This window comes from Alligator sinensis, unplaced genomic scaffold (genome assembly GCF_000455745.1).
Source record: "Alligator sinensis unplaced genomic scaffold, ASM45574v1 scaffold1224_1, whole genome shotgun sequence".
NCBI classification, from domain to species: Eukaryota; Metazoa; Chordata; order Crocodylia; family Alligatoridae; genus Alligator; species Alligator sinensis.
The window spans coordinates 85588-110255 of NW_005842626.1; the positions used below are offsets into that span (position 1 = coordinate 85588).

General features: G+C 46.0%; 1 protein-coding gene across 16 annotated transcripts in view; it reads left to right on the plus strand.

The window, feature by feature from the left end:
• ATG7 (autophagy related 7) overlaps nt 1-24668 on the plus strand; it is a 316197-nt gene that overhangs the window by 44502 nt on the left and 247027 nt on the right. For 11 of the 16 annotated variants that reach the window (XM_025215164.1, XM_025215161.1, XM_025215160.1 and 8 more), the window contains 5 exons: nt 7129-7217; nt 8923-9044; nt 11408-11501; nt 12696-12840; nt 14584-14742. In XM_025215164.1, the coding sequence (XP_025070949.1) occupies nt 7129-7217; nt 8923-9044; nt 11408-11501; nt 12696-12840; nt 14584-14742 (609 nt within the window). Of the gene's footprint in view, nt 1-4472; nt 6246-7128; nt 7218-8922; nt 9045-11407; nt 11502-12695; nt 12841-14583; nt 14743-24668 lie in introns of those variants that run through there. The other 5 variants (XM_025215156.1, XM_025215163.1, XM_025215172.1 and 2 more) reach the window with 4 other exon arrangements.

Below are 24668 nucleotides of genomic sequence, written 5' to 3' on the forward strand. Positions count from 1 at the left end.
GATGGGTTGCCAATTGGCTGGAGGGCTCTACCCAGAGAGTGGTGGTGGACGGGTCTTTTTCGACCTGGAAGCATGTGGGCAGTGGAGTTCCTCAGGGCTCGGTCCTCGGGACTGCGCTGTTCAACATCTTCATCAGCGACTTGGATGAGGGGGTGAAAAGCACCTTGTTCAGATTCGCAGACACTAAGATGTGGGGGGAGGTGGGCACGCTAGAGGGGAAGGACAAGCTGCAATCAGATCTCAACAGGTTACAGAGGTGGGCAGATGAGAATAGGATGGGTTTCAACACTGACAAGTGCAAGGTACTGCACCTGGGGAGGAAGAACCAGCAGCACATCTACAGGTTGGGGAACTCCCCTCTCACCAGCACAGAGGCAGAAAAGGATCTTGGAGTCATTATTGACTCAGAGATGAACATGGGCCGGCAATGTGGGGATGCAGTCAGAAAGGCTAACCGCACCTTGTCATGCATCCACAGATGCATCACGAGCAGATCCACTGAGGTGATCCTCCCCCTCTATGCGATCTTGGTCAACCCCAGTTGGAGTACTGCATCCAGTTCTGGGCGCTGCAGTTCAGGAGGGATGTGGACAACATCAAGAGGGTCCAGAGAAGGGCCACTCTCATGATCAGGGGGCAGCAGGGCAGGTCCTATGAGGATAGGCTACAGGATCTGAAACTGTTCAGACTCCACAAGAGGAGGCTGAGAGGGGATCTGGTGGCCATCTATAAACTGGCCAAGGGAGACCAGCAGGCAATGGGAGAGTCCCAGGTTCCCCGAGCACTACCAGGAGTAACAATGGCCATAAGCTGACAGAAAACAGATTCAGGCTAGATATCAGGAGGCACTACTTCACAGTCAGGGCAGCTAGGATCTGGAACCAACTTCCAAGGGAAGTGGTCCTCGCTCCTACCCTGGGGGTCTTTAAGAGTAGGCTAGATAGACACCTTGCCGGGGTCATCTGACCCTAGCATTCTTTCCTGCCTGTGGCAGGGGGTCGGACTTGATGATCTGCTCAGGTCCCTTCTGACCCTACCAACTATGAAACTCATGGACTCAATATAAACATTGGATATGTGACACACTACAACCTGCTGGACATCTGACTCCCCAGGTACCTCTTCGCTTCTACCTATGCTGCTATATCCCCCTTCCCCCCCCCACCCTCAGCCTGTCCCTGACCCCCTGATGCATCCATTTGCATTTGCACTGACTGGCTTTCTTGCCTGCATTGCATGCTAGGCCAGGCTTTGGCTTCTGTCCTATTCCTTCTGTCCAGGAGCAGCACGTACAAACCAACTGCAGGTGCTTCCTCAGCCTGACAAAGGTTTTTCAACCTGAAAGCTGGTATCCCAGGCAGCTAAGCTGAGCTCACCTGGAGCCTCAGAACTCCACTGCAACCAGCAAGCCTCAGGCCTGTCAAAGATGTGATGGGTCTGGGCTTTCCCCAGCCAGGACTATGTGCGTGTGTTTGGTAGCTGGAGGTTATGGTGCCTCCTACCTGCCTTTAACCAGGGGGATCCTTGGTCCTGGCATTTCCTGGGGCTGCCATGCTACCAGCAGTCCCACCCGACCTCCCCAGCCCTGGCAGAATGCAGTTTTAGTGGTCTTGCCCAGAACCTGGGGCCGCCTCCTTCCTCATAGCTCCATCCATACCTCCAAGTTTGTCCTGGCACAGAAGCTCAGCAGAGACATGTTCTTCCCCTGCTGGCTGGTGATACAGTGAGTGCCCCGTTCAGCTCTGAGAGTGGGGCATTAACTAGTTTAGGAAAATAAAATGGAAATAGGTGCAGATGGAGTGAGGAGGGTGGCACTCACGCCGTCTGCACATGAAGCTTGGGGAACCCCAGCAGCAGGAGGTTCACCTTCAAGAACACCAGCTGCTCCACCAAACCAGGATCCAAGCAGGTGCGGTGGGGGGTCACAACATCCCCAGCAATGCTGAACAACCTCTCACTCGGAACACTGGTTGGTGGACAGGACAGATGTTCCTGGGCAGCTGTGGCCAGATCCTGCCACATCTGGCTCCGGGTTGCCCAGTAGGTGAAGAGGTCTCAATCCAGTGGCTCCATGTCCTTGGCAAGATAGGTAACCACTGAAGCCTCGGTGCTACCTGCCCAGTGCTGGGATCTGATGCATCTGGACCCCAACATTGAAGCCATGCCTGTGGCTCACATTGGCAGCAGGTGGCATGGAGGAGACTGGCTGGTGCTGGTGCCAGTGCTGGGTGTGTTGGCATGGGAAAGTGGATCCCCCTCTTCCACATCCCCCTTGCCTCTGCCCTTCTGCCTCCCTAACTGTTCACCAGCACCTGTGTACAGTGATCGAGGGTTTTGGTGCTTCCAGTGCACATGCTCCCCTTCACCCTTGGGTTGCACATGCCCACCAGCATGTGGACTTTACTGAACCGCGAGGGATCCAGCCATCTCCCGATGCCCTCCTTCAGCCGCCTCACCAATGCCTGCATATCTGGAGAAAGCGGCTTGCCCTAGCCAGGAACGTTGATCCCCTGGAACTTTTCCATTTGGTTGTCTAGTTCCCTCATTATGGAGATCACCTGGCTAAGGAGGGCATTGCCAGTGCTGAGGGTCTTGGTGGCCTGGAGGAAGGATTTGAGGACCACCAAGATCTGGGAGATGGTATTCCACTCAGCTCTGTTAAGGGGAGCATTGATCCTAATCTCCCTGAGCAAGGCCATCTCATGGATGGCCTTTTGTTGCTCCACCAGCCTTTCGAGCATCAGGTATGTGGAGTTCCACTGAGTCTCCACATCCTGCATGATTTTGTGGTGTGGGATGCTCAGTTCTGCCTGTTTCTCCTGCAGCATCTTGTCCCCCTTGATGCTGTGGTGAAAGTAGCTTGCCACCTGCCTGCATTTTGAAATTAGTTGGGTGGTGGTGACGACACCACCACTGGCAGCTCTGTTCCCAAGGCATCCTGCCTTATTCCCCTCCTCAGCAGGCAGAGGCACAACAACAGGAGGAACTGACTCAGCCAAGCCAGTTCCCTCCACAACCTCCTATGAGGTGCCTTTCCGACAAGGAGATGTGTCTAGGGGAACTTTTTGAGGGGTGTGGAGCACAAACTCAGATTCCTCCTCAGTCCTCAGAATGTCTTTAGCTAGGGTGCTCAGGTCCCCTGGTTCCAAATCCAGCTCCTCCTCTGGCAGTGGGAAGCTCGTGCTGGGAGATGAAATTGGGGTGGAGGAGACGGTCATTCTGCTGCTGGTGCCTATTTCTGAAGTTGGGGGAGGTGGTGCAGGGACAGGTACTGCTCCCACCTCCTTGCTTCCACTGGCAGCAGAAGACTCATGGCTGCCAGGATGCATGTGTGTTTGTGGGGGGGACTTGCAGCTCTAGCTCTCCCCCTATCCCATCTAGCCCCTCTCCTTCACCTGTCAGAAGACCTGGCACCTGCCTTTCTAGCAGTCTTCATATTAGTCTTTCCTGTGCTGGAAAATGTGTCTGTGTACGTAACTACCTAACAATATAATATATGTCTTCTTCTCTGATGTATGATTGTGTCTGACTTCTTCTGTGTTGTGATTACTGTTCTGTGTTGTGTACCTAAAATAATATCTCTTCTTCTTCTAGGACTCTGACTTCTGTGTTGTGTTAATCTGAGTCTCTGTCTGACTACTTCTGTGTTGTCTTTAGTCTCTATGTAACTAACTATAACTAATAATATGAATAACTATATATAATCTCTTGTTTTAGGAATGTCTGACTTCTGTGTTGTAATAATATCTGACTTCTATGATATTGTAACAGGTATCCGCTCCGTGGCCTGCACACCTGTTCCTGGGGTAACAGCCTGCCTTCTCTCCTGCCATGCCTTGCTGTTAATTGATGTTAATTAGTGGGAGGCTGCCCTTTTACTGCCCCAATGCCAGGGGGCGCTATCTGCAGCTCTGTTTCCTCCCCTACACCGCAGCCCATGCCTCACTGATGGAATTGACTTTGTTCAGTCTGGGCCTTGTTATAATCTGGCCCCCTTTTCCTCTCTGGGCCCTGCATGACCCGTCTTGCTCTGCTGTAACATAAATTAAAGCCGCCCGGCTAAAACATCATTCGAGTCTACCGGGGAATACTCCATCCCTCCGCAGTGTCAAACGCTGCTCCTGCAGTCAGGCTTCCCCTTTCTTCCCTGAGAGAGCTTCTTCCCCCTTGGCCACTGGCAGGGAACGGCCAACCTGGCCAGCCCCTGGGCTTTATATGGGAGCCAGACCCTGCCCCTTCTGGTCAGCTGACCTCCTCTGGTTGCCCTGGCAACCAGCAGCTGTGCTCATTACTCCCTGCTAGGGCTCTTCCCCTAGCAGTTTTCTCCCTTCTTAGGAGCAGGGCACCTAAGTGCTCTGCAACAGATGTATTTGTGTGTAATGTGTGCCTCGGTGCACAGTGATAGATCCCACATCCAGGAAAAAAACAGCTTTCTTTTTAAAAAGTGTTTGGAAAAAACACCGAAAGACAAATATAAATTGAAAGAAGTGGATTGGATAGGGATAAGTAGAGGGACTCTAGTTAGTAAGCTATATCCAATCCTTTCCAAGAACAAACAATAGCAGGAGACTGACTACATAGGAAGTCAAGCCAGTCTAGTACCTTTCAGACTCTGTTGCTCAGGCAGAAAAAGCTCACAAAAGGCACTTAAAGCCTGCAGACAGAGGCTTATATGCTGTTTTTATGTCCCTCCCCCATAGCACTGTGATTGGAAGGGGAGTCGGAAAGATCGCACTCACTGGCCAGCTAGAGATGTCAGTCTTCCCCCCCGCTCCCCCTTCCTCTTCTCGGTTTCTGTACCCCTGAAAGGCTGCCTTCCAGATCTCCAAATCTTTTCCGAATAGATTCGGAGCCTCCAAATTGATTTGGAGATTTTTTGTCTTCTCTCGATTTGATTCCGATTCGGAGATTCGGCCTCTGAATCGGACCAAAGCTTTGCATAGCCCTATTTGGCAGCCACAGACAGACAAGGGTCCCCATGTAGGAGCTGGGGCTGATGTACCTACTGTTTCAAGAGCCCAAAGCAAGTGTGGAAAGGTCCCTGATAAGGAATGCATGGAATGTTTGTGGCATTCATCACTTATGATTACACTGGCATGACTTGGTGATGACTTGGGGTGAGCACCTGCAGCTGGGGCTGCTCCCACAGTTGCTGGTGGGGGCCTAAGAACAGAAGCTGACATGGCAGCTCAAAAAATAGAGGTGGGGTTATGTGGCAAGACAAGCTATCTCTGCTCATGCCTTCCATCTGGCATCTTGACCATGCTGTGAGCAGTGCTCTGTCAGTCTCAACAGCCCCAGCTGGTCTTCTCTCCCAGCCTACCAGATCACCCCCCCGCCCCAGCCTTCCACATTGTGAGACTCTCAGTACTTTTTCTCTATTCCTCAAAGTGGTCAAATGCATGTTCCATAGTTGTCCAGCAACTGTTTAGCCAGTATTTGAGGCCAGTATCCCAGCAGCCAGTTATCCAGTCATGGGATAAAGCAATAAAGCTTCACGGGCCACCAGATGAGCAGGTCAGCCTGATTCTTGAGCAGGGCAGAAATAGTAGCTCTGCCTTTCAGTTATATGGTGGGAGCACTGGGGGATAAATGTTCCCTGCATTATCAGGGACACAAAATAGAATTTCTGAAGACTGGCATTGTAAACCTTGCCTGGCCATTCAGTGGTCCCCAATGCCCTGCACCATAATAGAGAAGTTGCCCTAGTAGTGGATGTGTGCTAAGCTGCAATATGCCAGGAGTGAGAATGTGGGTATCATCAGTGACCCCAATGCAGTTTGGAAATCTTATCCAGGCAAATCTAGTTGTTGACCACCTGTGGGCTAGTCCTGAAGCAGAGGAAGTGTGGTGCCAGCATGCTTGGAAGAGTCCTGATGTCCTAGAATAGTAAGGTAAATATGGCCAGGCAGGCAAAAGCTATCTCCTATGAGTATGAGAGCAGAGCTAGCATCTTGTTGTTTCTCTGTAAGACTGTAGGACAAGGTATCTCTAACGGTCCAGTTTCTGCTCCTACTGAGAAGACGATGCATGTGAAACTGAACATCCTTCCCAAGATGAAGTGGACCAGCCCTACAATGACAGGAAGCACCAAACAGACAACTGGAGATGAAATACCCATAAGGCTCTGCCATTTGCATTCTTCTATCCTTGGAAGCCTCTGCGGAATCCTGACCAAGAAGCATACTGTGGTGCCTGCTCACTAGCCCCTCTAGCTGTGGAGCAGCACACTGATATTGGCTACAGTACGCAATAAAACACTTTACCTGGGACAGGCCCATATGCTTGCTCAGTACTGTAGCGTTGCAAAGTGTGGTGGTATTCAAAGTGCTTCATATGTATATGTCTGTACCCTTAGTGTTTTGCATAATTTTTGCTATTTGGTACTAAAGTGATGAGAACATAACTCCATAGTGGAGGATGAAGAAGGTATAATTTGTGTTGGACAGAGGCCTGTAAAGCGAGTCATGTTTCATGATGAGAGAAGAAATTAAAACGGTCATGGAAGTAATTAGTGTCTTCCTTGAAATATACAAAAAAGACTAAGGGTGGAGTTTGAAAACGGTAGTGCAAGTAGTTTGAAATTATATAAGATCATTGATACAAACGTAAATTACAAGGTGGGATCTTCCTCTGTATGAGAGAAACCTGAATTATCCCAGAATGAATTTTTCCCTTAATGTTTATTTTGGAAGGCAACATCAGTACCTCAAATTAAGACCCAGTTATTTAAATTGCTTTTGTAGTGGATTGTCCTAGCCAGGGATTTTATCTTATTTGTTAGCGTTTGATAGCCTGTCTGCTTTTAGTTCATGATCAGCCACCAAATTAATCGGGAGGCTTGCTTAAGAATTGAGCAAAGATCTGAGTAATTGATAGGCTTCTACAGGCTCTGTAATAGGTACATAAGTAACTTGGAGAATATGTATGCTTCTATGAAGTGTGTGTCTTATTAGGTGGCCAAATGAATAAATCTGGAAGCTGTGGTAAACATTACATTGAGAAAGATAGCATCCAATGTGATCTCTCATGGTTATAACATTTTAATATAAAAATGCATAGCAACTATTAATATGGCCTATATGCTGTTATGAATTAAATATTCAGTGAAACTGTTTTTACTTTCAGGTGACAATTGGAATTTATGATCCAGGCAATTTTGTCCAGTATCCAGGATGGCCGCTTAGAAATATACTGGTCCTGGTAGCCCAGAGATGGTACTTGTTTGTTTATCTTCTTTTTTTTTTTTTTTTTTTTTTCAACACCACTTGACATGTGCAACCCACCTCAGCCCTAACTTTGTTCCCTGAAGCATACAGAATTAACTGAAAAAGTCAAAATGCGGAAAATTTCCAAGAACTTGTTGGGAAAGGTTCTCTGTAAATAAGAGGCAAGATTTCTCAGTTGTGTATGGGAACTTATTTTTACCTTCCTGCACTCCCTCTTCCCCCCTACCCATCCCCCCTGATTTTAGTGAGTGAAGAAAAGCCAGCTCTAACTGCCAGATAATCATGTGCTGCTCAGAGTCATCCTTCCTCCCCATTTTTATTGGTTTGTTTCCAGACTTATTGCCTGTGCTTAAACTTCCTCACTTTGAAATTCCCTCAAAATAGAACTTCACCTGCTACTATTTTGCTTGTAGTACAGACTTATTCCTGAGAAGTACAGTGTGTGTCAGAGAGGATTTTTTTTGAGGAATTTGCAGGATTTTTAAAACTGAGTTTAAACTAATGAGCAGCAACTTCCACTTCAGAATGCTGTAAGCTTTTGCATGACCTGGAAGCAGTTTGTGCTCTGGATTCTTGTATTCATATAGGAAAGACTTGATAAGAATGCATGTGCTATTGAGAGCTGTCTCACTTCATAGAATAAAATTTCTGAGTGACAGAGACTCTGGAGAAGTCCTTCTGACATGGTTCTGCCTGTACCTTGCTGAATATTTGGGGCTTTTTAATTTGACACATTGTCTTTGTATGACAAAAAATATCCACCTAACACTGGGTTGTTTTTGCTAAAGCTTATCTTGCCAACTTCATATTTTTGCTTGAATGCTTTAATAATAGATGCAGTGAGAAAACAAACCTTCATCTTGGTACACTAACTGTATTTTTCCAGTATGTGTGGCTAGAACATATTTGTGCCTGTCATGCAGTACGGCAATCACAAATATTGTTCCCTTCACACCTAATTCTTTGTCTTTAGAGGTCAGTAATAAAGAAATAATGAATAATGGGGGTCAGAGGCATAACTGAGCCCTTGAGTGCCCTGAGCAGCAGCTGTGCATAGGGCAGTGTCAGCGGCCATGCAGTGCCAAGGTGGCAATGCTGGAAGTGCAGGTTCTGCTTTCTTGGTGCCTCACTCCTCCAGGGTTTGACCTGGGACTGGTGCTTCAGTCACCCCACCTTTATTAAGTTGGGGGTGGAGCTAAGAGGGTAAGAGGGATAAAAAAAAAAAAAAACCCTATCAGAACAGGGACCTTGAGAAGCATACCAAGTCTAGAGGAAGTAGGACAGCAAGTTGTGATGATCTGACAATTTAACTTTGTTTAAATGGTACTCTGGGGCTTGTCTTGTGTTTTGTGGCTTGAGATACAGTGTAACTAGCACTAAGTATCTTATGCAGACTGTGGCATTAAACATTGAGGCTGCATTCTGGACTTCTCTAGTGTAGGTGAACCACAGGATATTTGATCATGCTGATATATGGGGGATTTGGGGGTTTCTTTATGGCTGTTGGCTGTTTACACACTTTATTACATGGGACTCATACTACTAGAAAATTGGTGATATTCAGAGTCTCTAAAGGATTACAGCTATATCAAACTAGAGGACTATTAAAATAAAGTTCCTGCTTAACTGCTCCTCTTCTCTCCCTTGGAGAAATTCTATATCACTTATAACTTCCTTGCTTTTTTAATGCCAGGGGTAGTCATCTCCATTCAATTGAAGTGCTCTGCTTCAGAGACAGGACCATGCAAGGGGTAAGAGATGTAACGCACAGTATCCTCTTTGAAATAAAGCTTTCACAGCTGGCGCTGAGTCCAGGTAATCCACTTTTAGCAATTTCAGAATTACTTGACTTGCTTCTCTATAATTACTTTAGAGATAAAAGGATTAATGCTGCTAAATCATTGCATATGTTAGCACCTGCCTCAGCTATAGTGCATCTTAAATTATTCAGGTGTCTCTATAAAGAAAATAGGTTTATCTTCCAGAAAGCGGATGTGTTTCCTTGAATAAAAATTAATTTTCTCTCATCTCAATACCTTTCTGCATTTACTTTTATTGTAGGAATAATGTGACTTGTAGTATCTGTTACAGCTCATACATAATCTGTAGTATCTTGCATTATTACATGCTTAATCTCTATATTGTCACAGATATGCTTGATCGTTTTAATTACATGAAACAAGATTCTCATAGGAGCAGAGGGTAGATTTATAAAACTATAAACATCTCACTTGTTATGTGAGTTGGGAAATTGGATGTATATTTCATGATGGTGTTAACATTTGAAGGAATTTACAACACACTTGTAAACTGAGAGCACCTTGGTGGATGTTGATAACATTTCATCACAATATAGCTCCTTTCCTAGAAGGAGCTCTGTACTTAACAAATAATAGTTAGGCAAAAGCCACAATTGCCACATATCATTCTACTCACTTTACAGACAGAAACATGGAGACATGGGGAGGTGATGATCACTTAACACACAATTTTGCAGATAATTATATACTATAAGTTTTTAGTTGTTTGCAGTATTGAGGCTTGGATGTTCTGACTTTTATTCCTTTTTCTCACTGTGAGGATTGAATTGTGTTGTTTATTACTTATAATAATCCTGAGAGAGATCAGCATGGATATATAAAAAGATTAATTAATAGGCTTGCATGTGTGGTCACAATAAATCGCATATAATCACTCCTAATAAAGTCAACCACACATATGTATTCTTGTAACCTTTCTCTTTCCCCTTCATGTGCGTCTCTGTCTGAAAAGTGCTGGGCATGGTTTGTTTGGGTGCAATATGCTAAAAGTAGAGCATCTACAGATAATAATACTTAAATATTATTAGGGCTGTCAGTTAATGGCAGTTAACATACGTGATTAATGCAAAACAAATTAAGGTGTTAATTTTTGTAACGAATGTTAATTGCACACATCCATTTTGAGCAGGGGTGGGCAAAATGTGGCCCGCCCCACATCCTCTCCAGACTTGACCCAGCAGAGCGGATGAGCTCTGGACCAGCCAGAATCCACACACACAGCCCTGACCCCACCCCACCCCACCCCAGGCCTGCTCTGAACCGCCTGGCCATGCTGAGCAGTGGCAGCAGCGACAGCAGCTGCTGCTTGGTGTGAGGGAAAAGCGGCCCCTCCCCTTTGCCGGGCCCTTCTTGCTGCGACCGCCCAGAGCCTGTGCCTGGGCTGCCTTGTTGCTTCTTTCCACTACCATCACTGCTGCCTACAGGCCACCCAGTGGCAGTGCAAAGGAGTTGCAGGGCAACCTGGGCATGGGCTCTGGGCAGGTGGAGCCAGAAGGGCCCGACAGCAGCAAGAGGGAGGGGCAGGTTTTCCCCCTCATTGAGCAGCAGCTTTGGGTGCAATCTGCTAAAAGTAGAGCATCTACAGATAATAATATGGGTGCCGCTGCTGCTCAGCATGGGCAGGTGTGTCTCTGAGCAGGTGCAGGGTGGTCCAGGGTCAGGGTTGTTTGCATGGGTTCTGGCCGGTCTGCTCTGACCAGTGTGAGTTCAGAGCAGGCGTGGGGCAGGCTGGAGTCAGGGCTGGGACTGTGTGGGCTGGGGGAGGAACCACAGGGTGCATGGGCTCCAGGCTGTTGGGGGTGGGGGGGGGGGGGGCTGATTTTTTTAACTCTGAAATCAAAATTGCGACTTTTTTTTTTTACACTTGCAATTAATTGTGATTAATTTTGCAATTGTTTGTCAGCTCTAAATATTATATTGGATTTTAATCTGAAATTTATAAATTGCATGTGTTTGGAGAGCAGGCTGATTGTTGCCCTCTTGAGGGAACCTGAAATTCTGCTGTGCCCTGCCAAGTGGTGTTCTTAAGAAGCTTACATATCCAGATATCTGGGGGCTGAAGGGTTAATTCCCAGGGGATGCCAGAGGGTCAATTAGCTTTGATTAAGCTAATCAAATGTGGCTGAGTCTACTTAGGTTCAGCATCTAGATACCCAGTCTAGATGAAGAAAACATATTTTAGCTAAAACTTCTAAAGTGGCGTGTTGTAAAGCACAGCATTCTGAAAGTGCCACTCACTGCCAAATTTTAGCCATATGTTGTTATGAAGAGCTGTATTTCTTAACATTCTGAGTTAATTTAGAGTTTCAGAAAAATGTTGGCAGGCTAAAATTAATTTTGTGTGTTTGTTTTAACAAGTAGATTGTCCAAAAGCTGTTGGATGGGAGAAGAACCAAAAAGGAGGCATGGGTCCAAGAATGGTGAATCTTAGTGAATGCATGGATCCTAAAAGGTGTGTGGTGATTTAAACCTTTTATAAGATAGGCAGGTCTCTGCTATATCGGACTGCAGGTGAAATAGATGAAGTGAACAATGTGCCTCTCAGATGGTTGTCTAGTGAGAAAATGTTGTTGCAATAATATTAGTGCCCAGTCCTGGCCTCAGTTATTACCATGTGCCATACATACTCCCCTGAAAGGTCCAATTGAAGATAATGGGACTTCTCAGTAAAAAGCCCTTACAACCAGAAATAAGTACTTGCAAGGTAAGGTACTACATTAAAGTTCAAATTGGTTATTTTTCAAAATTAAGCCGAAGGCAAGCTGTTGTCCATGTTCTTATTGTTCTTCATAATTTTTAAACATAGCATTACTGATGAAGACACTTAAAGTTATGTCCCCAGTTACTGCACTGACCGGAAATAAAGCCAGGGCAGCCAGTATAGAGAATGTGCTATTGGTAAATTTCATGACTTAAATTCAGGTTTTGTTTAGGTTTTGTATCTTTGAGGTGCAGAGAGCCTCCATGATGGGCTGAATGCCTTCAACTTCCACTGAAATCAGTGGAATCTTAGAGTGCTCAGTACCTTGTAGCATCAAATCCTTATTGAATTAATTTTATTTTTTTGCGTAAAAATGTCCATTCTTTCTTCCTCTGAGGTATACAGGTAAATAGTATTGTTTCAAGCCATTCCTTAGAAAGGTGTGTGTTTAAGAGAGAGCCATATATAATGCAGATCAAATTCCTTTTGCTGAAATCAAAATCAAATTTAAGATGGGAAGCAGAGAGACATTTTAAATGAAGAATCAGCTTTAAGGAGAGCTGACTTCTCCAGGTGAAAAAAGCTCCTATATTTGTCTCCTCCGTGGACAAACTGCAGCGATCTGATCTGACCAGTGCTTTAGAGGGATACTTACAGACTGTAAAATGCAATATCAGTCTGCAAATGAAAACTGATTGCCTGCTTTGCTATCTTTTGCAAAGCTGCCATGCAACAAATGACACTGCTCTTTGCAGGTGTATATAATAAAGTGTGTGGGGGATTGGGGTGGCATACTGCTTGGAACAAGGAGAAGATTTGTACAAGCTAGAAAGCTAGGGTGGCAAATGATATGCATCTTTTATCTGGCAGTGACATTGAAAGGAAAACTGGCCTCTTAGAAAATTCATTATCAAGAGTGCTCTTGCTTTGTTTTTAACTTCACAGGTTAGCTGAGTCGTCAGTAGATCTTAATCTCAAACTGATGTGCTGGCGGCTGGTGCCTACACTGGACTTGGAGAAGGTTGTATCTGCTAAGTGTCTGCTGCTTGGAGCTGGTACGCTCGGGTGTAGCGTTGCCAGAACTTTAATGGTAAGTTCCAATTGAATCATAAAGATGGGCTGATGTTTCATACATGTTTTCTAGCCCTGTGCTTAAGTATCCAATGAAATCAACATATATGAGCTACTCGAAACTTAGCCTTCCCCAGAATAACTTGCAATTCTGTAAATGTGATAGCATAACAAAAAAAGATAATGTGCTCTTCAAGTTGCATTTTTGGAAAAGACTGAACTGGAGAGTCCTCAAAAAAAAAAAAAAAAAAAAGCAAACAAGGCCAAATTGAAAATACTTGACATTACAGTTTTATACTTATACAAGATTTGCCTTCAAGGGGCCCTGGCAGATATTACATAAAATGTAGAACAACTTGCCCAATGCAGGGTGGCACTATGTGCAGCTTTCAGTTTGCTAGTGCACAGGGAGCCCAAGATCATGTGCTGGTTGCCTTTGGGATCTGATCCCCAAAATTGTGCACCCTGCAGGGCACATGTGGCCAAGGGCATCTGGTTTATCATATCCAAGTCAACAGGGGTAGAAAGGTTGCCTCTGGCAGCATAATTTAATCTATTGATACATATTACTCTTTTCTAGTTGTAGTTATCAAAATGGGATGATTTGGATAAGTGTGATCCTGTCTTGGCCAGGGGCTTGTACTAGATCAACGGGGAACAACTGTTTTTGCAGGCGTGCCACAAATTAATCAGGCATGCACCCCAAGTGCCACTCAGATCTTTCTGCCCAATCTACTGCTCTTCCTTCTGCTTCCTCTCCTGTGTTCCCTGCTCAATGTGCAGCTCTGCTGTCTGCTTCCTGCCCTACCTGCCACTGTGGCTGTCCTCTCCCTAATTTGCCACGTGCCACATGCGGTTGTTGCCTGTGCCACTTGTGGCATACATGCCACAAGTTGGCTAGCTCTGGATTAAATGAACTCCCAAGGTCTCTTCCAACCCTTTTTTTCCATTATATGATTCTATGAAAATATTTTTGCCATAATTTGCTTCTAAAACTAATAGCTCAAGCATTTTGTTTTAACTTTTAGTGCAGTTAAAAATCAAATATACTTACCAACCAGTGGTTCTCAACCTTTTTGGAATCAAGGCACACCTCGGAAATTGATAGCTCTTAGTTTTCATTCATTTTTCGACTGCGAAAAAAAAGAATGGAGTAGTTTTTCTGTTGCAAAGACCTCGGAGAATGTTTATATACATGCTCCAGAAGTGGAGGGAGAGGGGAAAACTTTAATTAGAGTGGCTCCAAGAGCTGCTGTAATTAAAGCGCTCGGAACATCATGTATATCAGTGTCCCTGTGCTGAAAAATGGCAGTGGAGCTCTTTAACTGAAGTTCATTTGATGAGCTTTAGTTAGTGCCCCTGCCACCGTTTTTCAGCTCCGGGACACTGATGTACGTGACACTGGAGTCTGCTGGAGTGTAGTAATTACCATGCTCCTGCAGACTTGATTAATTACAGCGCATCAGAACAGCCTTGCTGCACAAGTATAGCTGCCCAGAAAGTCCACAATGGATAAGAATGTTTCTAACACTATGGATTATTAGCTGATACCAATGGATTTATTCTGTGAATCATGTTTGTACAGTGCTAACATTGTGTAGCACCCTGTGGCACCTTTGAAAAGATCTCAAGGAACCTGAGGGTGCTGCAGCATCCTGGTTGAGAATCACTGATCTAGACTGAAAGGTGCTTGTTAGTTGTTTGTTGTCTTGTGTTGTTAAGATGTTACCAGTTCTCTGTATTTCTCTCCCCCTTTGCTTAGGGCTGGGGAGTCAGGAAGATTACATTTGTTGACAATGCAAACATTTCCTATTCCAATCCTGTACGACAGCCATTATACGAGTTTGAAGACTGTCTCAGTGGTGGGAAGCCTAAAGCACTTGCAGCAGCAGACAGACTACAAAAAATATTCCCAGGAGTGGTAAGTCAAATATTTTGGAAGTGTGAGTAAACATTGTGACAGAATATAGTGAGAATACAACTAGTTTTTGTTAGACCCAGACTCCACGCATCGCCCAACGACTAGGGAGACGACGATCCAATCACTCATGAATCCTGTTACTTATTAACCAGAGCAGACAGGGAGCAAACGCTACTTGCACACATTGCTTGCAATATTTTTTTCCCATATTTATACACTTTGGTTCATGCTCATTACCATTCATTCTACCCTCGCCCTTCCTATGTTCCACCCAGCTCTCTTCCATCTCAAGCTCTGCCTCTGTTTACTGTTTGTTTTATTAACATGGAGTTGCCTATGCATTTAATTCATTTACATGTCTTTTTGCTATTGAGCACGTCTAAGACCTTGACTCCTGCTCTTCGGTCAATGGGCAGACTTTGACCAAAACTTGGAGGCTTCTTCACCAATCACCTTTTTGCATCTGTTCATCTCAGATTCTGTTACCAATTACGTGTTGTTTTCCACATTCCAGTCTGTTTTTCCGTCTCAGGTTGTACCATCTTCCACCCTTTTTGGGCCCCTGTATCTTATCTCGTTCCTTGCTGTAGCTGGTTCATAGCACACAGGCTTATTTGCTGATTTTTTTAAAGAAAAATGGTTAACCCAGTTAAGATGGTTACTTAGCATAAGGAAATGGCTGGCTTAGCTATTATTCTGCCTTGTGGTCAGCAGCTCTGCTAGGCCATAGGTCATGCCTTTATTCAGCTGCAAATCCAGTGCTCCTCAAGATCTAAATATTGTCACCTTAACAGCTTTAAATAGCTCCATAGGTTTCACAGAAGTTCAGGGCTGGAAGGGACCTTGTGAGATCATTGGGTCTAGTCCCCCTGTTCTGGGCAGGAAAGATTGCTGGGGTTAAATAACCCCAGCAAGGTGTGAATCCAGTCTTCTGTTGAAGATCTCCAGGGTAGTTGTCTGTAGCAACCCCACTGGGAGTCTTTTCCAGAGCCTGGTCACACAAACCATGAAGAAATTTTAGCTTATATCCAGTATGAAACCTTCTTCTAGGAGTTTATGACCATTGCTTCTGTCTGGCCCCTGGGGCACTTGGGTGAATAGTTGTTCACCTAGCCCCTGATGCTCTCCCCTGAGACATTTGTAAGCTGCCACCAAATCCCCACAAAGTCTTTTCTTTTTCCGGGCTGAGCAGTCCCGTATCTGTCAGCCTTTCCTCATATGGCTTGCTCTTCAGGCCTCTGATCATATGAGTGGCTTTTCTGTGGACTCTCTCAAGCTTCTCCACATCCTTCTGGATGCAGTACTCCAGCTGCAGCTTCACCAATGTTGAGTAGAGTGGGAGAATAACTTATTTTGCTCATGCTTAAAGAGAGAGGACAGAAAAATAAAACGCCACAAAACAAACTACTGTACAGAATAGCAAACTATTGCAGCCATTTCCACATGCAGGTAGTTAAATATACCTATAGCAATAAAATATGCACTAAAACAAGTAGCTGAGAATCTCAACTTCAGCTCTCTTACAACTTGCCAAACCAGCGATATTGTCCAGTTTCTCTTCTTTGGTGTGTTTTGTGTTCTCAGAAATGGTTGGTTATGGAACAGTTCCCCAGTTTTAAAGTATTTAAAGGCTCTAAGCATTCCGTACAGTTTTTAGGATCCAGCCACAGACCCTTCCAGAGTCATATGTAAACAGTTTTTAGTGTTCTGTTGCATACTCACTTAATTTGTATTGCATTTTGAGACAATTGCACAAATAAAAGCCATCTCGCTTATCGCCCAGATCTATCTCCTTTTACTGTCTGAGAGCTTCTTTTGCCAGACTTCCAAGTAATCACTTTGCTGGCATTATCATTATTGGCTAGATGGTTTTCAGCAAGGACTGCATTACATTTTCTCAAGTGTAAATAGGGCTACTGCTTTTGTCCCTCTGTTGTCTTATTTTCAGCCTGTTGAAAAGCCTGAAAATTACTATTGATACTGTCTGTTCTGAAAACACAAATTGAAAGCATTATACATAGAAGATAATCTAAAAAGGCGAGTAGTATTTTATATGTTGTGCTTGGCAGAAGTGTTGAACTCTTAATAAATATAATTAATGCCAGATGAGCTTCATCCCAGGGTCCTGAAGGAACTGGCAGCATAGATCTTGGCCCTTGTCAGTGATTTTCATGAAGTCATAGGAGACAGGCCCAGGTACCAGAGGACTAGAAAAGGGCCAGTGTAATGCCCCTTTTTGTAAATGGCAGGAAAGAGGACCTGGGGAACTACAAACTGGTCAGCCTCATCTCAATACCTGGGAAATTACTGGAGCATGTCATAAGGAAGCAAGCATCTGGAGGAGTAAAGGCTGATCACAAGCAGCCAGCATGGATTTATGAAAAACAATTAGTGTCAAACAAAACTGACTTCCTTCTTTGACAAAGTAACTATTTGTGTGGATGAAGGGAATGGTGTGGTTATAGTGTATCTGGACTTCAGGAAGGCTTTTAAAAAGGTCATATATGAGCTTATCGTAAACAAATTGGAGAAATGTGGACTGGAGAAAACTACTACAAGGTGGATAGATAAACTGGGTCAATAGCCTTATGGCATAGGGTCATTTTTAATAGGTCCATATCAGAACGGCAGGAGGTTTTGAGTGGATTCCCGCAGGGGTCTGTCCTGGGTCTGGTGGTATTCAACACATTTATTAACCATTTGGATGCTGGCATAGAAAGCTTCTTGAGGAAGTTTGTGGATGACGTGAAACTGGGAAGGATTGTGAACATGGAGGATGTGAGCACAGTTCAGAAGGATCTCAACAGATTGGAAAGTTGGGCTAGAGGTAACAGGATGAAATTTAATGTGGACAGATGCAAGGTGCTACACCTTTGGAGGAATAATCAAAAACACAACTACAAAATGGCCCAGCTTAGCCATATGAAGGAGCCTTCCAGGTCCGGACAGTGATGGCACAATCGCAGCAGGAGGTGCAGGGAGCCCAACACCCTGCCCAGGCCACACTGCTGCAGGGGGTGCCGGACATGCCCACTCACTGCAGGGCCGGAAGACTTGCTGCTGCAGTGGGAGGGCTCCACCTGATCTCTGGGGGGCGGGGCGGGGGGCAGCACCTCCCTCCCTTCCTCCCCAACACAGTGGGGATCCAGGCACAGGAGAGGTCTGCAGCCCCAGCCCCTTCCTATGTGGGGGAAGGGAAGCCATTGCTCTGCAGCTGGGAAGCCCCCCTAGTGGGTTGGCTGTGCCTGCTGGCCCCTACCCATGCCTCCCTACCAGCAGCCTGGAGCCTGCACATGATGCATGGTAAAGATGTAAGGGGTGGGGGCCATTCCCACTGGAGGTCACTAAATGATAAGCAGTAAACAATATAAATATAATTGTTGTTTAACCATTTACATCTCTACTGAGAACTTCAACTGGGGTGTGCTACGGGTCTCCTGCTAGGACAGGGGTGGGCAAAATGTGGCCCGCGGGCTTTATGCAGCCCGCCAGGCCAGTCTATCCAGCCCACGGGGCCCCTAAAAAATTTAGAAAATTAATATTGATCTGCCCCTGGCTGCCTGTCATGTGGCCCTCGATGGCTTGCCAAAACTCAGTAAGTGGCCCTCCGCCTGAAATAATTGTCTGCCCCTGTGCTAGGAGCAGTGTCAGGTTCCAGGCGAGAGGGTCTTGCCCCTCCGCTCAGGGTCAGACTGATTGCCATATTTGGGGTCAGGAAGAAATTTTGCTCTATGGACTGTGATTGGTATGGAGTGTGGGGGGGGTTGACTTCCTGTGCAGCGGGATGTATCACCCTCTACCCAAGACCACTTGAGCATATATTGACAACATGTTACAGAAGCAGGATATTGGCTGCCATTATTCCCTTGCTTTACCGGTGGTAGGCTAAGGTATTAGGTCTATGTTGTGTCAGGGTTGAGGGTAGTTTTCTGTAAAGCTTAGATTATGGTTGTATGGAATAGCTTGGATAGGGGTGATCCTGTGTCAGGCAGGGGTTTGGACTAGATGACATCTGGACATGGACAATTGGTGCCACCTAAGTCAGTCAGCTTGTAATGGGGAAAGGAAGCGTAAGAAGATTGGGGTATGCGATTACTGAGATAAAGGGCAGTATCTCTAACTGCAATGTTTGTATAAGAAATATTGTTCAATAACATTTTTATCATTTTTGAGGCAAATCCTTTCATCTTTATTTGTTGTTGCTGCCTTTAGATTGAAACAACCTAGTGTTGTAGGGATCACTGTAATAGAACATAGATTATTCAAAATGCACAATATTATAGTTCAGCTTTGGAACTGCTTGCTTGTAAAATTGAAAATGTTCGCATCTTGATTGATTTTCTTTACCATTAGAAATAGTTAACTAGGCTAATTATTTGTGGCAATAAGTAATGGTTATGAACCAAGTTTTTATCAAAATCCAATGCAGAATGTTTTGGGGTATGAGATTTTCTTGTATGTTTTTGTCCTTTTAATTTTAGTGTTTCTCCAGAAATGGAAAATCACATGACTATAGGAAAAGGATCTATCCTTGGCAATGCAGGCCTGATGACCATTAGCAACACTTCTTTTTGTGCTCCTGGAAATAGTAATTTTGTAATAAGCTATACAAAGATAACAAGATGTGGGAGAAAAATTTCTGACTAAATCTTCCCAAGAAGCATCAGGAAAAGAAGGATCCAGTGGCTGTTCTCACAGTCTCTTGCTCATTGTTTAGTCCATAGGGATAAATTCGCTAAGCTGACAGGCTGTGTTGGAAAGTGGGATTTATTTTTAAATAACCTGAGATTTGATGAGAAACCACTGCCAGTGCAGTCTTCCAGTTGAGGAAAAGGTGGCTGTGTGAGAGAAGTTTCAAATAGCTAAGCATTAGGGCTGCGTGAGGCTTCAGATCCAGAGAAGCTTTGGACGCTTCAGTGTCCGAAGTGACATGTCTGGATCAAAGAACTGGCTTTGTTAGGCTTTCCGAAGTGGTTCAGAGCTTCTGAAACGCTTTGGAAAAGCTTCAGAGCTGCTTCGGAGATGTGGCCATAGGGTATAATGGGGAATCAATGAAATATCTATAACTTTGTGTTTTTTGTCTGATTTGGATGAAACTTGCAGGGGTGGTAGCCTCTGCTGAGAGCATGAAACCTGCCAAGTTTCAGGAAGATCAGTGTAGGAGTTTGGGGGGAACTGTATCCCAAATTTTTGAAAGAAAAACTCATGTCACGTGTATGTATTACACCACAGGAGGGGATGAGAACTGCAGGGGTGGTAGCCCCTGGTGAGGCCACAAAGCTGCCAAGTTTCAAGAAGATTGGTACAGGGGTTTGGGGGGAACTGTACGTCAAGCTGCTGACAGGTAAAACTCATGGCATAGATGACCCTTGTGTGTTAAGGCACAGCAGGCTGAAAACTGCAGGGATGGTGGCCCCTGCTGAGGCCATGAAGCTTGCCAAGTTTCAAGGAGATAAGTGCAGGGGTTTGGGGAGAACTATGCCTCAAGCTGCAGACAAGCAAAACTCGTGACATGGGTGACGCTGTGTGTGTTGAGGCACAGCGGGGTGAAAGTTGCAGGGATGGTAGCCCCTGCTGCTGCCCTGAAGCCTGCCAACTGTCAAGGAGATAGGTGCAGGGGGGTTCTGGGGCCCTACACCCCTAGCTGCTGACAGGCAAAACTCGTGACATGGGTGTTTGTGCAACTGTGTCTGTCTTGGGGTGGGGGGGAACTACTGCAGGCCTGGCTGCTAAGCTACTATGTTACCAGTTACCAATCAATCATGATTCACTCAGGGACTGGCTCAGTACACAGTTGCTAGCTAATGTAACCAGTTAATTAGCAACAATTAACACCTACAAAACTCCATGCTAAGGAAAGGAAATAATCAATACAGAAATCAACTGCCCCAAGACAGAGACAGTCAGTTGCACAAGCACCCATGTTACGAGTTTGGTCTGTCAGCAGCTAGGGATGCAGAGCCTGCACCTATCTCCTCGACAGCTGGCAGGCTTCGTGGCCGCACCAGGGACTACCATCCCTGCAGCTTTCACCATGCTGCGCCTTAACATGCACAGGGTCATCTATGTTACAAGTTTTGCCTGTCAGCAGCTTGAGGTGCAGTTCCTCCCAAACCCCTACACCGATCTTCTTGAAACTTGGCAGGCTTTGTGGCCTCAGCAGGGGCCACCACCCCTGCAGTTCTCAGCCCCCTGTTTTGTAACACACAGACATGACATGAGTTTTGCTTTCAAGAATTTGTGGTGCACTTCCCCCCAAACCCCTGCACCTATCACCTTGAAACTTGGCATGCTTTGTGGCCTCACCAGGGGCTATCACCCCTGCAAATTTCCTCCAAATCAGACACAAAACAACAAAGGTATAGATATTTCATTGATTCCCCATTATACCCTATCGCCGGATCTCCGAGGCGGCTTCGAAGCTTCGGAGCTGCTTTGGCCAGATCGAAGCGAAAACCCAGTCCAGAGCTCTGGATTGGATCCCTGGCATCCGAAGCGGCCGGACCCGAAGCCAGATCGAATAGCTGCTTATTCACACAGGCCTACTAAGCATCGTATGGTCCACTCTATAATTTCCAAGTGTCACCTGCTGAAGGAGTCTATAGAAGTACTGGTTTCCTCGTGCTGTGCGGGGGAGCTTGTCAATGTAATCCATTTGGATCCTTTGCCATGGACCCACTAACCTTTGATGGAAGAGGAGTCCGGGGTCTTTTGGTTTTGCTCCCTCCCCTGCACAGCGCAAGGACTTTTGCACCCACACCTTCACATCTTTGGACATCCCTGGCCAGTAGGCAATTTCCTGCATCCTAGCTGTTGTGGCTTCAGATGCCTCGTGCCTGAGGCTTTGACAAGCAGTTATGATTTCCTCTCTGTACCCTGGAGGTGGTACCCATCTAACTTCTCCAGTTTCCTGATGAACAACATACTCCTCCTGAATCTTCCAATTTTGGTGGCTTGAGGGACTGGGTTTGCACCACGGAAATGTCTCCCCGTGCTCCTCTCTTTGCTGTAGCATCTGCTAATTGGTTCATTTTGGCTTCTAAAGTATCAGCCTTTTGATGACCGTTAACATGTCGAATGTATAGTGAGGATGGATGCCTTTGAATCCATCCCCAAATTGCCTGCCAATCACCCTTTTGTGCAATTTCTTTGCCATCAGCAGTATGCCAATTAGCTTTGTTCCAATTACATATCCAGTATAGCAGAGCCTTAGCACAGAAGTCAGAGTCAGTGTAGATCCACAATTTCCCTTCAGGTGAGTTATGCTGTTCAAGGATTTCCCTCAGAGCTCGTACTTCAGCAGCTTGAGCTGAGTACCCCGCTGGCAAGGGACCCCCTATCTGATCATTATTTAAATTCTCTGCTCCGTATCCAGTAAACCGCTTTCCGTTTTCAAAGCTAGAGCTCCCATCTGTAAACCACACGTGGGTAGGCTGATCCTTCACTGCTGGGTTTTCTTCCAGCGGTGGAGCCTCAGTGACCCCCGTGTTCCCTTGGCAAGGCTCTATACCAGGGCACTGGTGAGTAGTGCCTTCTATTAACAAGGCATATGGGAGCATATCCACCTTAGATTGGGTTTCATGTCCAGCTCTCCGTCCGGTCAGGAACAATGCCCACTGGGCAATACGGGTGTTGGACACTTTAGACCCTGTCAGGTTTCCTGACAGAATGTACTTTAAAGGTGAGTAATGTGTCTGGATGATTACTGGAGCCATCTCTGTGAGTCCTTCAAATTTTTGAACAGCCCATACTGCAGCCAGGCACTCTCGTTCACACTGGTTAAAATTAATCTCTGGACCTGTCAATTTGCGGGATTCGTAAGCTATGGGTACCAGTTTACTGTCTGAATTTTTTTGTAGCAGTGCAGCTGATAGAGCTATTTCATTCGTTGCCAATTTAAATTGGTTAATTTTGGCTAGTAAAGTAAAGTAAAGGCTTCAATGTGTTAGGGTATGCCAGAGCAGGAGCCGCGATTAACGCCTCCTTAAGTAAACAAAAAGCCTTTTGCTCGCTGTCTCCCCACTCCCACTGCACCTTTTTCTTTAGCAGCCTCCACAGAGGCTGTGAGATCTCTGTAAACTGGTATATGTGGGAGTGGAGGAAGTTAAAACCTCCAAGCAGCACTCTCAGGGAGTGAGGATCCTTGGGAACCGGTATGTTTAGTAGGGCAGTGACCTTCTGGGAATAGATCTTTTTCCCTTCCACCCCCAGTCTTACACCCAAGTAGGTTACTTCTTGCATGACTGACTGAGCCTTTGGTCTGCTGACCCTGAACCCAGTGTTCTGGATCAGAGCCAGCACCCTCCCCATGTGTTCCTTCACCTCCCGCTCCTGATCTCCCCATACCAGTATGTCATCTACGTAAGAGACCACCCTTTCCTGATCGGGTCCAGCTAAACTTTGGAGCATGGATATAACATGGTGGTGGGCTATAGCTGGGGCATTGTGAAACCCCTGTGGGACCCGGGTAAAGGTGTACTGTTTCCCTTTAAAGGTGAAAGCGAATCGGTTCCATGACTCGGGGTGCAGGGGGATTGCAAAAAAGCAGTTGGCTAGGTCTGTTACAGAAAACCATCGGGGACTCTCTTGTACCCTGCCTAAGCATGGTAGGCATATTAGCCACTATAGGAGCCATGGGGCGAGTCCCCTTGTTAATGGCTCGATAGTCAACAGTAAGCCTCCACGATACCCGGTCCGCCTTTAGGATGGGCCATACGGGGGAATTACATTCTGAATTGGTTTCAGTCGACACTCCCTGCTGCAGTAGGTCTGTGATAATTAACTGTATGGCTTACTCTGCTTGCTTGGGGAAGCTATACTGTTTTTGAGGAGCAACCAGATCCCTTATGATCTTAACGCAGGTGTTGATCTGGCCACAGTCACTTTTACTCCTAGCCCATACGTTAGGGAACTGCTGCACCCACTCATCCCCCGAGCCAAAGTCAATGGCTCCAACCCCCTTACACCGTTCCCAACTCCAGTATGGGTTTGTCTCACAAGGCTCCCAGGGGTCAGCTGTCTGTGCTCGCCATACAACTCCGTTGGCTAGATCCAGGATCCAGCCTTCCCGGTTGAACAAGGTGGCTCCCAGAATCAACGGTTCAGTGGAGTATCTATATTAATTTCTTGGGGCCCCTCTGGGAATTGAATGCAGGTGGTCACCCCTGTGCACACCACCCCGGTGGATTCCTGCCCTGTAAAGGACCAGAGTGTAATTCGATCAGTTTCAAATTGCTTCAGGTCCCATTTCCTCCCCAATACATTTAGCGCAGCTCCGGTGTCCAGGAGTGCACTGGTATGCCCTTGAGTTCCCACCGTAATGGGTATTCGGGGTCTCCCTCCTGGATCCCAATCGAGGGTCCCCAATTTCTCCCATGAGCCAGGGCTTTGCTCAGGGGTCCCATTATGGGGGCTCCGTCAGTGCTCCTCAGAGACTGGGGCTGAGGCCGCTACCCTGTTAGAAAGAGGAGGTGCTGCTCCCTCCCCAGTCAGCTCTGCCATTCTGATAAGCAGCTCGGCTAGAGGCTTTCCATGCCATTTCCCTTTCGGTTCCTCATGCTGCATTAAAAACTTCCACGCTGCTGACCGAATCCCGTTTTCCCCCTCTCTTTCCTTTGATACCCTCGGGTTAATCCAGTGTGGGCTGGGGCAATAATTTGGACCCCCAACCCCCCTATCAGTTTTGGGGTATGTACTTTCATTAGAATAGGTAACCATATAATTCGGTGTGTCATTAAGCTTTTCTCTGAACTGGGTGGCTGCAATCGCCCCCCCTTGATGTCCAATTAACCTCTCTGCATCCTGAGCCCGGGCTAAGACTTCTCCCGGTCTCTCGGAGCAGCCCCATCAGTCCAGTTATGGACTGATGCATACCTTCCTGTACCTTCTTCCAAAACCCAGGAGGGTAATCTATACTTCTTATGTCC